This window comes from Zeugodacus cucurbitae, chromosome 3 (genome assembly GCF_028554725.1).
Source record: "Zeugodacus cucurbitae isolate PBARC_wt_2022May chromosome 3, idZeuCucr1.2, whole genome shotgun sequence".
NCBI lineage: Eukaryota > Metazoa > Arthropoda > Insecta > Diptera > Tephritidae > Zeugodacus > Zeugodacus cucurbitae.
The window spans coordinates 62,857,032-62,878,004 of record NC_071668.1 but is presented as its reverse complement, the minus strand read 5'-3'; the positions used below and the strand labels follow the sequence as shown (position 1 = coordinate 62,878,004).

The 20,973-nt window shown below is 35.7% G+C and overlaps 1 protein-coding gene across 1 annotated transcript; it reads right to left on the bottom strand.

Moving 5' to 3' along the window:
- Positions 1-4,658: 4,658 nt before the first annotated feature.
- On the bottom strand, positions 4,659-20,603 carry LOC105208472 (tyrosine-protein phosphatase non-receptor type 14). The gene is made up of 8 exons (XM_011178330.3): positions 19,612-20,603; positions 12,063-12,503; positions 11,174-11,997; positions 8,728-11,094; positions 8,450-8,668; positions 7,234-7,410; positions 6,836-7,159; positions 4,659-5,507 (listed from the first exon to the last, which is right to left on the bottom strand). The coding sequence occupies exons 1-8, from the start codon at positions 19,700-19,702 to the stop codon at positions 5,379-5,381; spliced, it is 4,572 nt and encodes a 1,523-aa protein (XP_011176632.1). The 5' UTR covers positions 19,703-20,603; the 3' UTR covers positions 4,659-5,378.
- Positions 20,604-20,973: the final 370 nt, after the last annotated feature.

Genomic DNA, 20,973 nt, shown 5'->3' with positions numbered 1-20,973 from the left:
CGTGATAAAGCTGATTATAGTTGATCGCGAAAATATATATAAATATGTATGTATGAAATTTAAGTAATTCTTGTTTTCAAAAACATTCAGAATATTGAAAAATATTATAATTAAAAAATCAGAAGAAATATTAGTGTTCATGATTTTTGTATAGATTTTTTTTAGACAATCCCCTATATAATTTTTATATCTTTTTTATTTTTTTTATTTAATAATTTTATTATTTATTTATTTTTTTTTTTTTTTTAATTTTTTTTCTTTTTTATTTTTTTTATAAAACCCAAAGTTTTTTATTTATTTTATTTTATTTATTATTATTATTTTTTTATAAAATCAAAAAATTCACATATCTTCTCGCTGACTTTACATCCAATGTATACACAAAACAAATAAACATATTTTTAATAAAAAATCATATAAAACTATAAGCGTTAATATAAAAACATGAAAAACAAATCAAAAGTTATTGTGTCGTTCGAATTAAAAAAAAAAAGAAAATAAAATATTTATCGAGTTTATTGAAATTCAATTTTCTTTCGAACAAAATTATACCTGTAAATATTTAAATGTAATGAATTTATTGTTCAGTTAGTTAATTGTCGCACAGCAAATACAAATAACGGAGCATAAAATATTAAAAAAAATCAAAACAAATGCATATATGTATAATAATGTTGAAAAACGTTAAATCATGACTCAAATATTAGCAAGAATCTATATTTTACACATTTATGAAACTCTCAAAAAATCAAAAACAAAAAAAAAACAAGCAAAAGAATTTAAAAATGAATGCAACATATTATTATGTTAAAGTATATATATACATAAAATATAAATATTTATGAAAGTACATATGTAATTTATTAACATTACACACATTTTTTGCCTTTTGTCACTATTATCACTACATACAAAAAAATATTTTTTTTAACAAAATATTATTTTATAAAACTTTTATTTTCAACGCTCGCATGTGAGTTTATTTCCAATGAGAATTTATTTAAAAAATTTTCATTTAATTATTTTCTGTTTCATGCATTATAGTCATTTGCCCTTCATGTGAAAATTCATTTTAAATTAGCTAATTTGTTTAATGAAATTAATTAAAATTTTTAATTATTTTAGTTTAATTTAATTTAATTTAGTGTTTATAAGCATAAGATACAAAAAAGACCTAAGTATATGTACGTCTGTAATATTTTGCTAAACGCGCTCTCTCTCGCCTTCAAACCGCTATCCATTTCGTTTGTAATAGCAATAAGTAAGTTAATCTTTTCAATTCGCTCTCGCTATTTAATTAATTATAATATTGAATAAATCAATAAAAACAATCAATATACAAATATCATAAATGTATTTTCAATTGTGTTTTTATTTAATAACACTGTACAGCATTAGAATGGGTATTAGACAAAGTTGATTTTTTCCAAGAGCATATGTCATAAGTAAAAAAAGTGTATTCTCCGATTTTCGAAGTTAGCCTCCAAAAACGAAGTATTCGGCTCCGAAGAAAATTATTATTAATTACAGCATATAGTTACCAAAAATCCAAAATGTGGATATAATCTACACTTTCCTCTTAATTTAATGGTGTGTAAAACTTTTCGATCAAGCTTATATGACAGATACTATAAGTGTCCAATATTTTTCGATATATAATTTTCTTACTTTTTCGAAGACCTAACTTAGACACTTCATACCAAAACGTTTTGTCGCCCTTTTCTGCAAATCGGATTTCATATTCGGCAAGATAAAAACTATAGCGATTTTGAATCCAAATCAACGGTTTGTTTAAGCAACATTTATTACAATATATGTATTTATTAGAAGAAAAAAAACAAGTAAGGAAAGGCTAAGTTCGGTTGTAACCAAACATTTTATAATTTCGCAATTTATTGATGTAATTTACAACACAATAGAAATCATCATATAGCATATGAGGGCTGAGGTAATTTCTGAACCACGAGGATACACTATATCCAAGACTATACGCTTACTAAATTTTGCAAAGATATCTCACACATTAACCAATTTATAAGGTTTAAGCCCACCGTATTTTTGATTATCCTATAATTAGGTAAATGGGAGCTAGTTGCAGTTATGATCCGATTTTAACCATTTTTGGTACAGAGGCATACTATTAGAAGAAAACGATTTCCTCTGAATATCTGAAAACACCTGAGAGATTTGCCGATATTTTCAGTAAGTAATTACCCTTAGGCACTGAGTTCTTCATGTTCGATATCCGAGGCATTGAAAAGTTATGGTCCGATTTCGACAACTTTTAAATGAGTGATGCCAGTACAAATACAGTATTTGTGTAAAGTTTTATTTCACTATCTTTATTGGTTCCTGATGTATATATTATAAAGTGAACGAATCAGATTAAATTCAAAATTGAACCAAAAATGGACGACGCCACGTTCATTTTCATTTTATTTTTAAGTATGAGTACAGCTTTTTTGGAAAATTGAGTGTTTCTGATAATTTTCATTAGTGAGTTAATGGGTTAGGGGTAGTCAGAGACACGAAAAAATTAGTATTTTCAGTAATTTTTTTGCCATTAGATCATGTCATTTTACAAAAGTAATAATATGGTATTATTCCAGAATGTTTTGACTTGAAGTTACGAAAATTTGAAAACAAAATATAATTTCGAGAGTTATAGCTGCTTGTGTTGACCCAGTTCCAAAAACAGGTCTTTGAGGTGACAATCGTAAGTCCTTGGAGAAAAATTAGTTTTGTATGTAAATAGATAATCCTGGGCCTGATCGAATATTTTTTTATTAACAAAATGACGGTCTCAGGAAATTTTGTTTCTATATTTTCGGAAAAAAATAAACAGTTAATTGGGCTAATAAAATTTAAATTACAAAAAAAAGCTTTAATCAGGCCCAGAATAATTATGTACTCTAAAAGCTGTAGAAATTTTATTAAAACATACTGTGCGGTTTTCGAGTTACAGTTGTGACCAATTAAACGCTTGGGACGATGTCCTGCATAAACTCCCATTTTCAAGAGGTTTCTTCTTCAATGTATGGTTTCATAGTCTACTGCACACATTCCATCTCTTATACAGGAAATAGTTCTGACACCAGATTATGAGAAACATCCGCATGCCATAATCTTACCACCGCCGACTTAACTCTCTTAATAGTGTCTGTAGGCTTACACAATTGTTTTTCAAGACGCCTATTATTACGTTTTCCGTAAGATCCTAGCAAGTTTGGTTCGTTTTACCTTGGTTTCGTCTGACCCACGCATGTTCCTTTCAATTTTGGTGAACCAAGTGCATACTCGCAAATGTTAGCTTTTGCTGTACATTAAGTTTGCTCAAATAGGGTACTCTTCTAGCATTGCTTCCAACTAATCATTTTTTTAAATAGTCCTGGACCGTACGAATTCGAATTGAAGCATTAGATTATTTTTTCAAGACATTGTAAGTTTTAAATGGATATTCCTGGACGTGGTATGCCAACATCTTGTTGAAAAGGGCTAACATTTTGTTCTTCCTTCCTCTAATTGTGGGTGTTATTCATGTGGAGAAAGCCGTTAAATAACTTTGTTTTTACAGTAGTCCATGATGTAAGCGATTTACATCATATTTTTCATTTCATGTATTGTTTCGCCATTATTTTCCAATCAAAAAAGTCGACACATGGGGTGCGGCCCATATTCTATTATTATTCCTTTAATTTTCAAATTCCAAATACAAAATTATTACTTATTTATTTATAATTAATTTATCATTCAACCGACATATTAATAGCCCCCTTTATTTCTATATTTTATTTTTTAAGCAAATTTACGTAGAGCGTCCCTATTATTTTTGCCACCAGTGTATACAAGCACTTTATTTAGGAGCGAGGCCACGCCCAGTTTTCAAAAAATATTACATTCAAATATGCCCTCCCAGTTGAAATGCTCCACACCAATTTTCATTTTCATAGCTTAGATATGACACTTTATATGTTTTGGTTTTCGCTATTTTGTGGGCGTGACAATAATCCCACTTCGCCCATTTGCAATAGCAAGCCTCCCACAGTGCCAAAGAATATATGTACCAAGTTTTATCAGTAATTTTGGTAATATCACTCTCATTCAGTAAATTTCCGCGCAATCAATAGTAAATGTTCAAATATCCCGAAGAATTGCTCTAACCCATCTGCAAAACTAAAAAGCCAGTATTTTTTCGCTATTACAAATTGTATTTATTAAATAATATAAGTATGTATGTATGACGTATGCGCAACACAATATTGCTTTGAATTACATATATGTATATAAAACTGACTGACTATAATGATACGTAACTTTTCATTGAAAAACAAAAAAAAAACAATAATTTTTCTAATGAGCTGCCAAAACAAAAAAAAACGCTTTACTTAATTAATTTTAATATTTTCAAATTTCTCGTCTACGTATGTGTACAGGCACTTAATGCACTTAAACTAAACGTACGCTAACTAAATACATACATATATATATTTGTACATACATACATACAGAAAATACACGTCATACATGGAAAACTATATAACTTTAACAATTACACAAATCATACAATTGCAATTAAGTTTATGTTAATTATGTTGTTGTTTAGGCTTTTTAAAAGCGCACAAGTAAACACTTTATATGTGAGACATAATTTATATTTCTTTATTTTTTTGTATGAAATAATGCAATGATATGCGATTTGTTTCGTATAATTTGTATAAATGTGTAAAGTGATTGCGTTTAATGATATCAATTTGTATATTATATATATAATTATTTGTAAAATGTTGTGATATGCTATAATTAACACACGTTTCGCAATTTAACGTCTGCAGTGAAACAGTAATAACAAGCTATAAATTCCAAATACAATTGATTATCAAAATTTCAACATTTTTTTAACAAAAATTCTATCGACATAATGTGTGTATGTGTTTTAGGGGTGTGCAGTGTATTATCGGTCAGTCACTTTTTTTAGATGGAAGCACCATATATATAACATGTTTGTATATTATAAAAAAATGTGTATTGTATACAATGTTACTTAAAATATTATTACTTTATCGCATATACTTAATTGTTCGTTCACATTGTGTTCTAATTTGTTTTTGTTTCGGTTCTCTTTTCTTTGCTTACATTTGCGTATTTCTTTTTTTTTTTGTATAAATATAAATATCGTTTGTTGCTTAAGCTTAACGGGCTTAACTGTAAATTAAAAAAAAAAAGTTTTTTTTTTCGTTAGCTTTTTGTTTTAAAACTAATGCGATTTAGAATCGCTTAAATTTCGTAATAATGGCCACAAGTGTGTGTGGGGAGTGATTTTTTGTGTGTGTTTTGGAGGGTTTTAGGTTTTGTATTACATATAAGGCACATATTGGCGCTCAAATTAAACGCGTACGCTTTAAATATGTTATGAGTAGACTATAAATAAATTTATACTGCGCTAAGGACGGTATTATGCTATCACGCTGATCACGTAGTTGACCTATAACGCGTGGTATATCCAAATCCTGTAAAAGAAAAACAATGCAAATTTGTATTAAACTATATTTTAAATATATATTAGCATTAAAGGGTTAGGTGGGTTTCAAAATTTCAAAATTTTAAAAGAAATGTATAGACTAATTAAATATTGCAATATGTTTAAAATATTATCCAAAAATATCAAATCAATCCGAGTAATATTCTAAGAGCTATATCCTTTGAAAGTTTCATACATCAGACCACGTCAGTACAAATGTAAACTTCAAACCCATTTATCTCAAAACTCAATTTTTCAAGTCCGTGGGTACGATAACTCAAAAAGTTATGAAGCGATTTGGTTAAAATTTTCCACACATCTTCGGAAGAACATTATCTAGTTAATGAACGTAGGATTTTTTCATATAGTTATTATAACTTTTTTTTTTGACCCAATAAATGCCAAAACTTTACCAAAACAGTTATTTTTTTGGTTAAAAATTCAAATTTCAATATTTTTTTTATCCTTAGATTTACCCATATACTATCGAAATATTTTTGTTTTATTGATTTTGGATTCACCAATAATGAGTTATGATTTTTTGGACACGTCATGGGAGATGAGGTGCCAACGGCTGAGTTTTCGGAATTTTTAAATTTCAAGATTTTCAAAAAATCAATTTTTTGGTTTTTGCATTTTCGTTAAATATAATGTCTTAAAAATATTCTCTGTATATTTGAAGTTGATCCGATAATTGCTTTTCTAGTTATTCAATCAATAGCAAATGGCGCTCGGGCACTCCAAAACGCTCCGGTGAAACTTTAAATGCGTTTTTTTTTTCAAAACTATGTTTTTTGAACTGTAACTCGAAAACCGATCAGAAGATTTTAATGAACTGCTTTTAGAATACATAATAATCCTGGGCCTGATGGAAGATTTTTGTTTTTTTTTTCAAAATTTCGATTTGCTAAGATTTTGATTTTTTCCCAAAAAATTAGAAAAAAAAAATTCCGGAAGCCGGGATTAAGTTAACTCTTGAAAAAATACAAAAAAGCTTCGATCAGCCCGAGAATTATCTATTTATAAAACTAATTTTTCTTGTCCGAATGATTTTAGAAGAATCACCAAGGACTTATGATTGTCATCGCAAGCACCATTTTTGAAACTGGGTCTACACAAACAGCTATAACTTTGGAAATTACAAATTTCTTTTTCAAATTTTCGTGATTTCAAGTAAGATTATTGTGTAATAATGCCATATTATTACTTTTGTAAAATAACATGATTAAAAAGCAAAAAAAAAAATACTGAAAATTCACATTTTTTCGAGTTTCTCCCTAACCACTTAAATGTAGAGTGAATTCCACCAAAACCCACCTCATTATGATCCAGCGTATAGAGTAACAAATCAGCGGTCAACGTAACGCCCGAGCGTCCACCACCCTCGAGACAATGTATCAGCACTGGTGGATTTGTATTATGACCCGGTGGCACTTCATTTGCCGAAGCCATACGCACAGAGTTAAGCTCTTCGAGAAAATCCAAAAAGTGATTCACCTCCAACGGGCAGTTTTGTTCACCCCAATTGGTGTAGTTCAAATGCCAAACGGAGCGATAACGACGCGATGGTATGTGAAAGAGACGCAACTTGCTGGTAATGCAACGATCTGTGGTTTGTGAGAATTCCTGGTATACTTGGAACTGTAAGAAGAGTGGATGTGTGAAAAAGAGTGTGGTGAGAAAGTGAAGCATAATAGTATTTTAACCAAACTCACTTGATCAAACTCGAGCCGCTGATTGCTATTCGGTGGCATGTAATTCAGTCCCTCCGATAGCTTTACAATCAAATAAACGTCTGCTTCCCAGACACATTGCCAGAAAATGTTAGTGGTCAACTTGTCCTGTGGTGATTGTGCAATTATATAGAAGCGTTGATTGGTGCCAACTGTGGCCTGGAATGAGAAAGTAGATTAAATAAATAATTAAAAGTAGGAACATACAGTTTTCAAAGCACAGTTTTAGACGCAATTATAAAATATATTTTTTAGCTTCGCGATATGAAAACAATATAAAAATAGTTATGCTACTATATGATGATTTCTAGTGTCCCGATGGGGAATGTATTGTTCGGATATGGGTGTCTATTGAACTCTAAACCCGCTAAAGGCGCTCTGAATGCTCTGTGTAACGGCCTTTATTGCAGAGCAGCAATACTGGCCTTGGATTCAATGACAGTACGCTCTAAGGTAGTAAAGAAGTGTGTAACATCCTTATCAGCAGCTTTGAACTACTTTGTAATTAGACTTGTGTGGTTACCAGGTCACCGCGGAATCGCTGGAAACTGCAAAGCATGCAAGAGAGGGTACCCTAGCAACATTGACGTTGGTGTGGAATCGGGTGGGTAGTCCGTAGTCCACTTGTGCTAGAGCGCTGCACTCGCTGACTTCGATTGAGCTCGCCAAACGCTACACAACAACCAGCACCTGTGCAGTAACGAGGTATTTCTGACCTGCTGCTTTCGCTTAGGAAAGCTCATCTCTCCGCTTTTATTGGTGTGCTTACTGGTCACTGTCTAATAAGCACACATGCGCTGAGGTTAGGGATCAAGCCAGACGGTAGTTGCCTAAATTACTTTGAAGAAGGCGAAGCGCTTTCTCCTTCAATGTCCATTAACCTAGTACCTTAGTCGGCGCACCCAGCAAAGTGTTTGGAATCGACATTAGTCTACTTAACATTTTTTTAACAGAGTCCAAGGACTTTGTCGAATCATATGGGTCTTGGCGATCCGTCAGGCGTATTTGGGTGTCACAATGAACAGTCGGAGCTGTCAAAATTAGATTCTCTGCAGTTGCGGAGTTCTACCCCTTGACCTAACCTATCCTACCAAATTTGAATATCTATCGAAATGAGACTCTCTGCAGTTGCAGAGATCTACCGCTTGACCTAACCTAACCTACCAAATTTTAATATCTTGTATTTTTAATTGCTTACCGATATGCGAGACGCATTAACATAGCCCGTTTTATTCTCCCACGTCGGCGTTATGCTAACACGATTATAGTCGTATGGCAAAAAGTTTGGATCGGAATTTTTCTTGGCATTCTCTTCCATTAGCGCCCAGTCGTAGCTGGCATTTTCGCAACGTTTTGGTATACTTTCGAATTCCATAAAGAGTTGCGGATCATTCAATTTCTCAGTGAGTATGGGGCACTGAAATTACGGAGAATGGTTAGAAAAAATTATATTAAATAAATTGTTTATTTACTGACCAGTTTATCCTTTGAATACTGTCCGGAAATGGGCTGCAGCCGCGACACACCGGTCGACCAACGATGCATCAAATTCAGATCGTCTTGTGCGAGTTTTATTTTCGCCGCTGTCTTTGCCGCATTCGAAGAGGAGGCCTTCTCCCGTCCGAGTGTGGCGGATTTCTGCTTATCCGGCGTTTTACTGCGCCCCAAAATATGCCATAACTTTTTGCGTTTACCCTCCTTGCCGGTGGTGTTGGACGAATTCGTGGTGTTCGAGCTGTTGGTGGTGTTGCTGGAATTGGCAGTGGTGTCGAGTAACGATGAGTTGTGTGAGCGATGATGATGATGTTGGTGATGCGACGCAGAATGCTTCATTGTGGCTGCTGCGGATACGGAGACATTAGATGAAATCGTAGATATATTCATGGCACTGAATTGTTGCTGCGCTGCATGCAGCATTGAGTCGGTTGAGTCGTCGTGCAGAGACGAAGTTGTGTGAGCACGTGCGCCCGTATTTGTCGGCGACGCGGCCGTTGCGTCTACAGAAGAGGCGACGGACGCTGTGCTCTGCATTAGCTGTGCGGTCTTATGCGCGTTATGATGCTGTCTTGGTGGCGGCGTTTGCATCATAGGTTGTTGATTGCTACTGCTATTATGGCCAACGGCCGGTGCTGCAGAGGCTGCGCGTACAGCGCGTTGCGGCGGCGTTGGCTCTAAGAATTGCAGTTCAGTGCTAGCAGCACGCTCAGCGTATTTATGCATATTGAGAGCAGCAGCTGCTGCGGCAGCCGCCGCTGCCGCTTCTGCTTCAGCTTGTTGCTGCTGCGCATGTGCCTGCTGTTGTTGCAGCAGCGCTTGTTGCTGTTGTTGTAGCGCTTGTTGTTGTTGCTGTTGCAGCTGTTGTTGCTGTTGCTGGTGCTGTTGATGATGATGATGCCGCACTGCAGGCACCGGCGGCATTTGTTGTTGCGGCTGCGTATGCGTACCGCCCGGCGCCGATTGTATTGAAGCTGTACGATTGCGCATTGCTTCACTGGTTGCCGAAGAGCCGGAGGAGCGTTGCTCCATATTCCTTTGCACCACTACTGGCTCTGCAGCAATGTAACGCGCATGTGGCACATTCTCATAAATCGGTTCGACCGAACCGTTTAAAGTGTTGCGTTGCAATGAAGCGTTGGAGGCGTTCGCTTGCAACTGCTGCTGATGGTGTGCTTGTGACTGTGGCACTTGTGGCAGTGGCGCTTGATGCTGCGCTTGCACCGGTGGCGATGTTTGACGGTACATGTTGTTAGCGTTGCTGGCGTTGTTACTTAGCGCATTTTGTTCTGCATAGCTGGGCGGCAAAAAGAGGCAATCCTGCCGCAGTTGCGACAATATGGACGGTTGTTCCTCAATCATATTTAAGTTTTCAAAAGTACCATGCGGCAAATATGGTTGTGAATGCCCTATATGCCCACCACTCATGTAAGCGGAATGAGGATGTATCAGCGCATGATTGGCAGCGGCAACACCGCCCACTGCTTGCGCTGCGCCGACGCTACTGCTATGCACATACGGATACTGCGCATTGGGTAAATTACGATTTGACACCAGATCTGGTGATGAACCCGACACATACGAGCGAAAACCCATGAGCGGCCGATGTGAAGCGACCGCCAAATCGGGTGTGGACGACGAATTCAAGCGGTTCACCGGGTACGGTGGCGGTGGCTTACTGCGCACCATTTGCAGGCGATGTCCCAAATCAATATATGCACCACCACCACTCACACTATTGCTATGGCCACCCGGCGCCATTGTTACGCCCGCCGCTGTTAGATGATGATGCTGCGCATGCATGGCGGCCGCTGGTTGCGCCACATCGGGGTAACGGTGCGGCGCTAATTGACTTAGCAACACACCTTCACCGTAAATGGCGGCCGCATTGTGTACGTCAGGCTGCGAGCCGGCATAATAGATAGCGCCACTAGCGGCAGGCGTGCCAGCCATAGCGACAGCGGACGCGCTTGCTGTCAACTGCGGTTGATAGTTGGCATAACTGTTCATTTGCGGATGATGTAATTCGCTGGATGGTGTATGATATTTCAACTGTACGGCAGTTTCATAGTCGGGCGCTGGGCGATATGTGGGCAACATTGCCTTCAGTCGTTCACGCTCGTGCGCGTCCACACCGTGCAATGCGACAGTGCTGCCGTTGTTCGTGACGCTGCCACCCAAATGTCCATGCACAATATTATTGCTGCTACTGTGGAATGCGCTGCCACCAATGCCGATATTATTGCCATTGTTATTGCTTAGATCCAGACAGGAGCTGCTTTGCTGCAAGCGTGTATCCAACATGCTATTCGATAAGTGCTGCGTCGATGCGTAATCGTGACCATACTCCTACAAATACAATTAAGTAATAAAGAAATATTTATTGAAAATACACAAAACTGTATAGATGTATGTATGTATGACTCACTTTAGCCAGCCAACCGGGCGCTATAGCACCCACACTATGCGAATGCATAGCGCCATTCGGACCGCCACCAGACTGATGACTGGCCGCTAGCGATATGTTCGATGACATTAAAGCATTGGACGCGTTTGTGGAGGCGAGTAAGCCGTGATGTAAGGCGGGCGCTGACATGAATTCTGGATTAACCGCTGATAGTGCGCCACCAATACCGACACCACCACCAACGCCGCCGCTCGTTAACGCATTCGGATTGTAAATGGCACGTTGTTGTTGCTCCAATAGTAAATCTTCACGTGAATCATTAAAGTCGCCATAAGCATAGGCATCCATACCGCCAGCTAACACACCACCACCAGTTACGCTCATCGAATTGTCATTCGCGCTCTCCGTATCGCCCACAGATGACGCCGCTTCCTCATCTATATAGCGTTTAAAGAATTTATGCTGTGTTATACACAATTTCCAAAAGTAACGTGCCGTTTCGGCATCTGGAAAAATGAATGAGCCCACAATCGAGCCATCCGTTTTGTTTTGTTCGATTTTAATGGTACGCTTGTCAATGGACACCGTTTGTGACTCTTTCCAGGGGAAATATTGACGCCCATTGTCAGCCATCACAACCATGCCGTTTATAGCTAGCCCGAGCAGCAGATCGTTACCCAGTGTGTCTTTTGCGGGGAAACGCTCCTCACCGTAGCCATCCAATTGCTGACAACATTGTATGTACATCTCTTCGGCCTTGGATTGCTGCAGATGCTGTATGCCGGCGTTCTGCTGTAACACTTCCATAATGAGACTGTCGAGCAGATTGTCATCGTTGGCGAGTCCTAGAAAATATTTACACAAAATGAAATGAAATAAAGCAAAATCTATGATTAACTGCTGCACCTACCTTGTAAATTCTTCGGCAACACCAGCGACTTCTTAAGATTATCCTTTGTTTGTTTGTCACTTTGATGACTATCGTATTCGGCTTGTCGGCAGTACAGCGCTAGCAGTATGGCAGTGCGTATATCGCAGATAATTTTGCCCTCATAAATATCACTTTTCAATTGCAGAAAGTAATAGGAACGTATCAGGTCATCACTGCGCAATGGATCGACATAATGACGTACACGTAAATATATTTTCGTACTCGCTGCATATTTTTCTAGCTGTCTGCTGAGAGAGCGTTCTAAATCCACCCATTTCATTTCATCCTCTTTACCCTTCACCACATAGCGTAGACCGAAAAATTCGGGTTTTTGTAGATTTAGTCGCTGGCAGACATTGTCTAAACACTCTTGGCCCTTACTCTCTGAACTGATCGTACAATCGACTGTTGTGGAGGTTTCTGCGAAGTAAGAAATTAAAAAAATGTTGAGAATTAAAGAAAATTCTTATTTATTTCTCATGTAGGACGCCCAGAGATGATCTAGCGCTTGATGCCCAGAGTATACTGAGCACTTCTCCCACCTGCTGAATGGCAGTGAAAGTACAACACTTGAAGATGGCGGACCCGATTCCCCATCCGATGACCATGGAACATATGTTCTATTGCCATACCACCTCGAAGAAATTGGAATAGCAATTACCCGCTTGAGAAACAACAGAGGGGCGGGGTCTGATTGATTGCCGGCCGAGATATTCAAATACGAATACAATTTGCAGAATATGGACGGACGAAAGCATGACCGACGATAGGAATCTACGTGGGCTCTGCCCAATTCACAAAAAGAGAGACCCGACAATATGGGCCAATTACCGTGGGATAAATCTCCTCAACAAAGTGATTGGACCTTATCAGTGTGGCATTAGACCTGGAAAATCTACAACTGACCATATCTTCATATCCATAATCTTGTAAAAGACTTGTGAAAAAAGGATCGACACACACCATCTCTTTGTCGATTTTAAAGCTGCTTTTGACATCACGAAAAGGAGATAACTCTATACCGCTGGTTATGCGGAAGATATATGGTCCTTTGAACATTGGCAGCGGTGAATACGATGAGCTGTACCAGTTGATGGAAGCAGAGGAAGAGGAAGACCTACACTCCGTAGTTAAGATCAGGTGAATAGCGACCTGGTTACACTTAGGAGTTCCAACTGGCGCCGAGGGAGAAGAATGACGCGTTTCATTGAATAGGTCAAAGGTTAAAATCATAACTTCAGAATTTCATAATGATTTGAAAAAATTTTGAAAATTCCTGGAAAACATTCCATAGTAATAAATGAATAAACACAACTCATCACAACTGCCTAATAGCTTTTAATGCATTTTTACTGACAGATGGATTGCTGAAGGTGATTTCAATTAAATTCGCAGCTGATAGAAACAACAGAAATGGAAATTGCAATGAAAATGCCGTAATTCGAATTAAGAATTTTCAATAAATCGATTAGCAGTGAATAACGATTACCAAGTTGTACACAAACAAAGACTATATATAGAGATCATATATGATATTAACACTAATTAAATATAATATAATTTAAATTCAATTAAAAGTGTACAATTAAACAAAAAAAGGTTTTCTTTTAACTCTAATCGAATCGTTTATAACTAACCACAGTCATAGATATATTTTTATAGGTCGACCAAAGCACGACAGCTGTTGCGTGAATTGTCTGTCATTCCACGCTGTTGTTGCGCCACTGTCATTCTTTCGCGTTTTGTTTATAACAATAATTGTCATAACCAAAATCGAAAAAAAATAAAATAAATGTTGTTAATATTCCATAAATACTAAAACAATTGCTGACGGTTATTGGCAAATAAACAAATTATACATACATATACTGAAAATAGAGAACTGAATTTTTATATAAAAGAATGTTAGAGCAATAAAAAGTTGACGGCAAAATTATCATTGCATACCAATGAGCAAAGTTCCAAAGCAAAGACGAATGATACTGAATAAATATGGGTGTGCAAAATTATTAGAAAATTGTTTAAGCGCAATTCTTTTAATGGTCTATGACAAAGTGAAAAATTATAAAAAAATAAAAAGCAACAATTTAAAAATAATAAAAAAAATATATAAGAAATTAAAATAATAAAAACAAAAATTAAAAAATAATAAAAAAAATATAAAAAAATTAAATAATAAAAATAAAAATAAAAAAAATATATAAAGATGATTGTTATGTAATGTATTTTTTTACTTTTATTTAATTTATAAATATATTTAATATAAGTATTTTATTTTAAGGGGTTAAGGGGGGTAGTCAGGATTAAAAATATTTTTTTTTTGTTTTTTTGCATTTTTGTTAAGTATAATATTTTAAAAACATTCTCTGACAATTTGAAGTTGATCCGATAATTACTTTTTGAGTTATTCGACAAATAATAAAGAGCACTCGGTCAATCGAATACGTTTAGGTGAAACTTTAAATACGTTTTTCTCAAAACTATGTTTTTTGAACCGGTGACAGATAACTGTAACTCGAAAACAGCTCAGTAGATTTCAATGAACTGCTTTTAGAATACATAATAATCCCAGGCCTGATGAAGATTTTTCTTTTTTTCAAAAATTTTGATTTTTTTAGACCAATTAACTGTTCCCGAAAATCTAAAAAAAAATTCCTGAGGCCGCCATTTTGTTAATTTTTGAAGAAAAAAACAAAGATCAGGCCCAGGTTTATCTATTTATAAAACTATTTTTTTATCCGATTGATTTTAGATGAATCTCCGGACTTATGATTATCACCGCAAGTACCTTTTCAATGAACTGGGACAACACAAGCAGCTATAACTTTGGGAATTTAAAACCTTGTGTAATAATGCCTAACCTTTTCTTGTCACACAGATGTAGTCAGTTTTATGAAAGACATTGTGGTATTTAGGTGTACAGCGTTTTAGAACTGTACATATAAGATAAAAATTATTAATCACGAAATCTAAATAGCACCAAAATCAACAAAAAAAGAGGAAAGAAAAAATAAACAAATGTGACGACAAACAATGTGTGGCGCAAAAATAAAGATACAGATTATTTATGCAAATAAACGCTATAACACTTGACGACACAAAAATGGTAACGGGAAATGACTGCCTAAAATGGCAAAACAATTTGAAATCATTATAAAATATCGAGATTATCTTTTCGTTGTGAGTAATGAGCTCATATAGTACAAATTGGGACTGATGTGATCACTTAGTTATAAATTTTACTTCTATTGTCAATTCAAGAGTTCGAGTTATAGAAGTTCAAGTTATGGCAGGAAATTTTTGAGAAATTTGATTTCTAAACGCTATTGCCAATTCCAAAGTTCGAGTTATAGAGATCTTCGAGTTCCACTGTATTTAAAAATTTCATTTGAAATGCGAATGGCAGGAACCTTGACGTGGCTCAGTCTTGGCTTAGTCGCTCTCAGCCAGCCTTCTAATCGTCGTGCTAGCTCCTATGGGTACTACATGGGGCATCTGACGTCGGCTGTGGGAGGGACGTCGAAATGCCAGGGTGGCGCTGTTGACCTACGCAGGTTTGGCATGAGTGGTGCTACGGTGAAGTGGTACCTAAGGCATCTTGAAGTGGGAAAATCGCCTGAAGCAGCAAAGGAGCTTGTTCTTGGCAGAGTTAGAAGGGACAGCAAGATGTCTCCAGCGGCTGTCTCACCCCATGAGAGGCGTTCCTCTGAGTGGACAGAGCTGGGAACGGAAACAGCAGACATGTATCACCGCAAGAGATGCCCAATTCCAATCGGTTAATGCAAAGAGTGGGCATGCTCAGGTCCAGAAGCCAACGCGGGTAGCAGACAGCCAGCGCAGGTATGCTGATGCTCTAAGAAGCATACGCATAGCGTTACTTTGAATGGGAGTCGCTACCGCACAATGATAACTGAATATTATTGGCCCGAATTAGACTATTTCCTGTGGGGCAGCGTCTTTGGTCGATGCCAACAAGTAAGCGACGATGTCTAGGCTCGCAAAAAATAATTGTATATCTTATACCAGTTGCTTATTCGGTTCGCCAAAAAGGAGTGGAAGAGACGGAACATGCACTCTAAAAAAAAACAGCATTTAGTGAACCTCTTTGTGACACACAGTGTAAAGCGTCATTTATTAAAGGTAAAAATAAATTTCAAAAGAATACCCACTGAAAGCGCAAGATATTCAAAAATATATTTATGAATAAATGTTGGCAAAAACGCATTGCCAAATGTAGCGAACAATGAATAAATTAAATTACTAGCTAATAAATATAATAAAAATAAATATTAGAATTTTAATTAGACATATATGGTGAATTGCTATTGGTGCATAAAAATTTAGATTAGTAGAAAGAGAAACGGCAAGATAAGAGTGTAATATGTTAACATTATGAATTAAATAACAAATTAAAGATAAGTTAAGACACTTGTTTACTTCATAAGAAAATGAAAAAAACAAACTTAAGTACACAGACAGGAAATAGCGGAAGGTAATAATAAAGTTAGGAAACAAGTTGTGGGCCATAAATTCATTGAAATAACACACGCAAAGATTATTAGATTTTGTGTTTTGATATCAAATTGGTTATTAATAGGGCTTAAAGCCATTTTGCTTGCAGCTTAATCATCAACATGTACACACGCACACAATTTTATTACGGTTCTTATCAAGTGCTTTACGCGAATTCCAAGCGTGTGCAAGATAACTGCAAATATTCGTTAGAAGACTTGTAAATTATTTCAATTTAGTGAAGAATTTTGGGAAGCAAGAGATATTTTTAAGTTTTAAGTTTAAAAATACTCGGACATACAATTTTTGTAGCAGCAAGGAAATTTGGAAAATATTTTTTTAACTAATGCTTCCAAACTATCAATACTTGAGCGGCCTGACTCTCAAAATATCGAACTAAAATATCTTTAAGGGATCCTATATAGCACCTTGACAGTTCTTGGCCGGAAAAGAATCCGTGAGAGTAAATCAAAAAAGGTTAACTTGGGATTAACTTGAACATCTTAACCTAAGTAATTACAAGTAAGCTGTAATTTAAGAACTACCAACAGTACTCATGAAAAAAACATAAAGCCAGCTTGAAATAATGTCAAGAAAAACAATAAAACTCAAAACCTATAAAATCAACGTGCCAAAAAATATAACACAATTTGCCAAACAAGTGGCGCTACGCACTAACGCGCACATAAACACGCATACTTGGGTAGATAATAAACTAAATACATAACAATTAAAACGATAAAGGAATTTTCGTTGTCTTATCAATAATAATAATACATGCGTACGAAACCAAGCAACACACACCTCAATAACTGAATTAACCATGTTGCTGTTAATAACTGAATAACAATTGCGTGCAGCAGACCTAAACGACGAATGTCAGCGTCACAGTTGACGTCAACATCCGCAGTTGACGGCGCCTACAATGGCGTTAATGAAGACAGAACACCACAGCACGAATAAACCTAATAATAAACTTCGCTGAGAAAGTGGGAGCATAAAACAATTTTTATCTTAAATTGATTAGCAAATAAAATGCATACAGCGTTAAATGAACGTGCAAAATACAATAACAAACAATTCAAATAAATACAACTGCTATTGTGTATTGGTGTTATAACATCAAACAGTATAAGATGGTACTTATTTTTATTATGCATATGGGTATGCTTAACTAGATGTGACGAAAAGAGTTATAAAACAGAGAATAGTTGAAGTGGAATGCTGCAGAAAAACAAATTGTTGTAAAAATATAAGCGCAAAGAGAATTGAGAGCGTAGTTTTAATGAAACCGAGAAATAATGTGGGTGCAGATATAAAAACAAATAAATAATTTTAATATAAAAGGAGAGATATATAAAAGTTTTTTTCAATAGGGTTACAAAAGTAGAACGATAGGGACAGCAAACGATGCCATATTTATCCCCGCTCTTTTGACATTTCTCTGCAGTAAGGTTTGCCATTTCATCATGGAAAGATATACGATCCAACAACGAGTCGAAATTATTAAAATTTACTACCGAAATTCGGAGTCAGTGGCCTCAACTTAAAGAGTGCTACGTCCAATTTATGGTCGACATAATAATCATGTCAAATCAACAATTGGGCGTCTAGTGGATAAAATTTAAACCCACAGGCATAGTACAAAATGTTCCCTTGCCAGTGAATAAAATCAGTTTCTCATACGTCTTCCTCAAGCGTTGGGCATATCTGTGACGTCGTTGTGATGAATTTTGCAAAAAGATCTTGACCAATATCATTACAAGATCAAATTGGGCAAAAACTGAAGCCGCTTGTCGTGAATTGGGTTGAGCAATGATTCAGATTTTCATCGAAAAATCGTTTCCCACGATGAGACCAATTTCTGGCTGAGGGGCTTCGTCAATAAGCAAAAATGCTTTATTGGTCAGGCAGCAATCCACATGAACTCCATGAGTCAGCATTGTATCCCGAAACAATTACGGTTTGCTGCGGCCGCCGGCGTCATTGGGCCGTATTTCTTCCCTGATGATCAAGGGCGGCACGATAACGGAATATTTTTGACCCGAATTTGATGATATGGTCATGGACATGATGTGGTTCCAACAGGACGTCGCCAGAAGCCACATAGCGAATGTCACAATCGATTTATTGAAAACCAAGTTTGGTGAACATGTTAACTCACGAAATGGCCCAGTAAATTGGAACCTTCGAACAAGTGATTTGACGCCGTTAGACTATTTCCAAGTGTGCCTTTGGTTGCCATGCAATGGAAAATCGAATTCCATACATGATTGCAACGAATGTACTTTTCACAGGAATAAGGAATTTCACTGATATCCCAAACTATTTTTATTTAAACTTTTTAGCGCACTTATTGAAAACCCCTTTATATGTACATATATTTAGTATTTATTATAAAATAATACAAATTGTGGCTTCTAAGCAGCTTAATTTAAATATTATATTTACTATTTATGCATATTGAATCATTCTGAATATGAATGATGTAAATAAAGTACAATTTATATACGTAAAATGTGTAAATGATGTATTAATAGAGACACTTGTGCATCGGCGTAAGCATTGCGTCGCGTCGACAGCGTATTGACGTTAAACTACAAAAGGGGCGTATGAGCATGTATCATCCAATTGGAATAAAAACACATGCGAATGTACACACGTATATGTATGTACATATGTATCAATATTTATCGCACACCTTTCAATCAATCGTCAACACTTAAGCCACTTGCTTTCGCCAAATAAAGGCAAAGAATTTTTATATGATTTTTACGAGTTACGTGAAATTGTGTTTTATCAGCAGTTGAATAGCAAGAAAAAATCCTTTCAACAAGCATGTATGTAGTTACTTGTAAAATAGTGTACACATATAAAGCTTTAGAGATTATTTTTGAAACGTTTTAAACGGATTATGCATAGCTATATGTGTGCATTTGGTTGACACCCCCACAAAGATTTATTATGTACGTACGAGAACATAAATAACTACAAAAATAAAATATAAAAAACTCACCTAATAAATGATGCACTGAGATGACAAACAAGCTCTTCGATGTCACGTTATATTGACGACACTTTTTCAAAAATTTCAGCGGCATTATCATCTACTAATTAGTATTGCTTTACACGAGCACTTTGTTGCTCTACGTTACTTCGTTGCGTCGGTAGCGCAGTCAGCGTCGCAGCTGGAGTTATGTTATTTTGTTTTTTCTTTATAGTCGTTGCTTTTTCACACTGTAGCAGTTGACGTTTTCTTTTGCTATCGGCCACCTTTCACGTTAGCTACTAGGCACATTCAACCCACAATTGGACTTGTTGCGCTCTCGTACTCAGTCACCAACTAAGGTATGACGTTTCTGCCCGTTTGGAGCAGCATTAGCACAAACAATCACAAGCACTTTTTCGACGTATCGTTAGCCATTTGCATATAAATTACACAATTTATATATTTTATTATTTTTTCGCTTGATGTTAGCTTTGGACGTAGAATATGTAAAATTTAAGGCGTTTAGAACTTAAATTAACAGTTGTACACGTACACTTATTTACCGCCACACAAGAACTCAAAACCACAATTCTTATTGCTTTCTTATAAGACACAATTTACCACTTTTTGTTTTATTTAAAAGTGGCAAACCAATTGTATAAGGCTATAACTTCAATCCGCACACGTTAATTTAGCGAAAACTTTACGCACTAACAAAGCGGCTAACAAATATTTGTTGGTAACTAAATTATAAGTAACTTTCGCAAATTTTCCACGCTTTCGCAGTTATCCGACTGTTCTCGTTTCGATTTTTACCGACATTCACGTATTTTTTCGTAGCAAAATATATTCGCTTTCGTTATCCGTTAATATTAGTTGAAAAATAAATAGACACATATAAAAAATGTTAACAAGAAACTTAAATTAATTTTAAGAAAAGAAGAAAGAATTTCGTTGCGTGTTGTGTCGATGACTGAAACCTTTGATAATTTTGACAGTCTACAAATTTTTTAAACGAGCGTATGTCATATCTACTTTATCACATTTTTGCTTTGTCTCAGTATTTTGGTGACCAATTGGAATGGTTGGCAAGTTGGATATAAATAAACTGTTCCCAATTTGATTAGAACTTAAGCTAGATATACATAATATGCATAAAGTATAATAAAGAGTTAAAAAATTTACACAAATTACTTATAGTTGAACATTTCATGTCTTTTTTATTACCAACAATGAATATTATTAATAATATGCACAATGTTATACAATTTTGTTTTGTAGTACTAAATTATTTTTCATATTTTTATAAAACGCCTAAAATATGTAGCATTAACCAAAAAATTAAACCCTTTTTCTTTAAATAAATTCTTGTAAAATATATATTTATTA

Excerpts from the sequence above, each read along its gene's own strand:
- LOC105208472 (XM_011178330.3), bottom strand. The coding sequence starts at position 19,702 with ATGATAATGCCGCTGAAATTTTTGAAAAAGTGTCGTCAATATAACGTG. Across the intron at positions 8,669-8,727 it reads AGTATTCAAAGGATAAACTG|TGCCCCATACTCACTGAGAA; the intron begins GTCAGTAAATAA and ends CCGTAATTTCAG. Across the intron at positions 7,160-7,233 it reads AGCGGCTCGAGTTTGATCAA|TTCCAAGTATACCAGGAATT; the intron begins GTGAGTTTGGTT and ends CTCTTCTTACAG.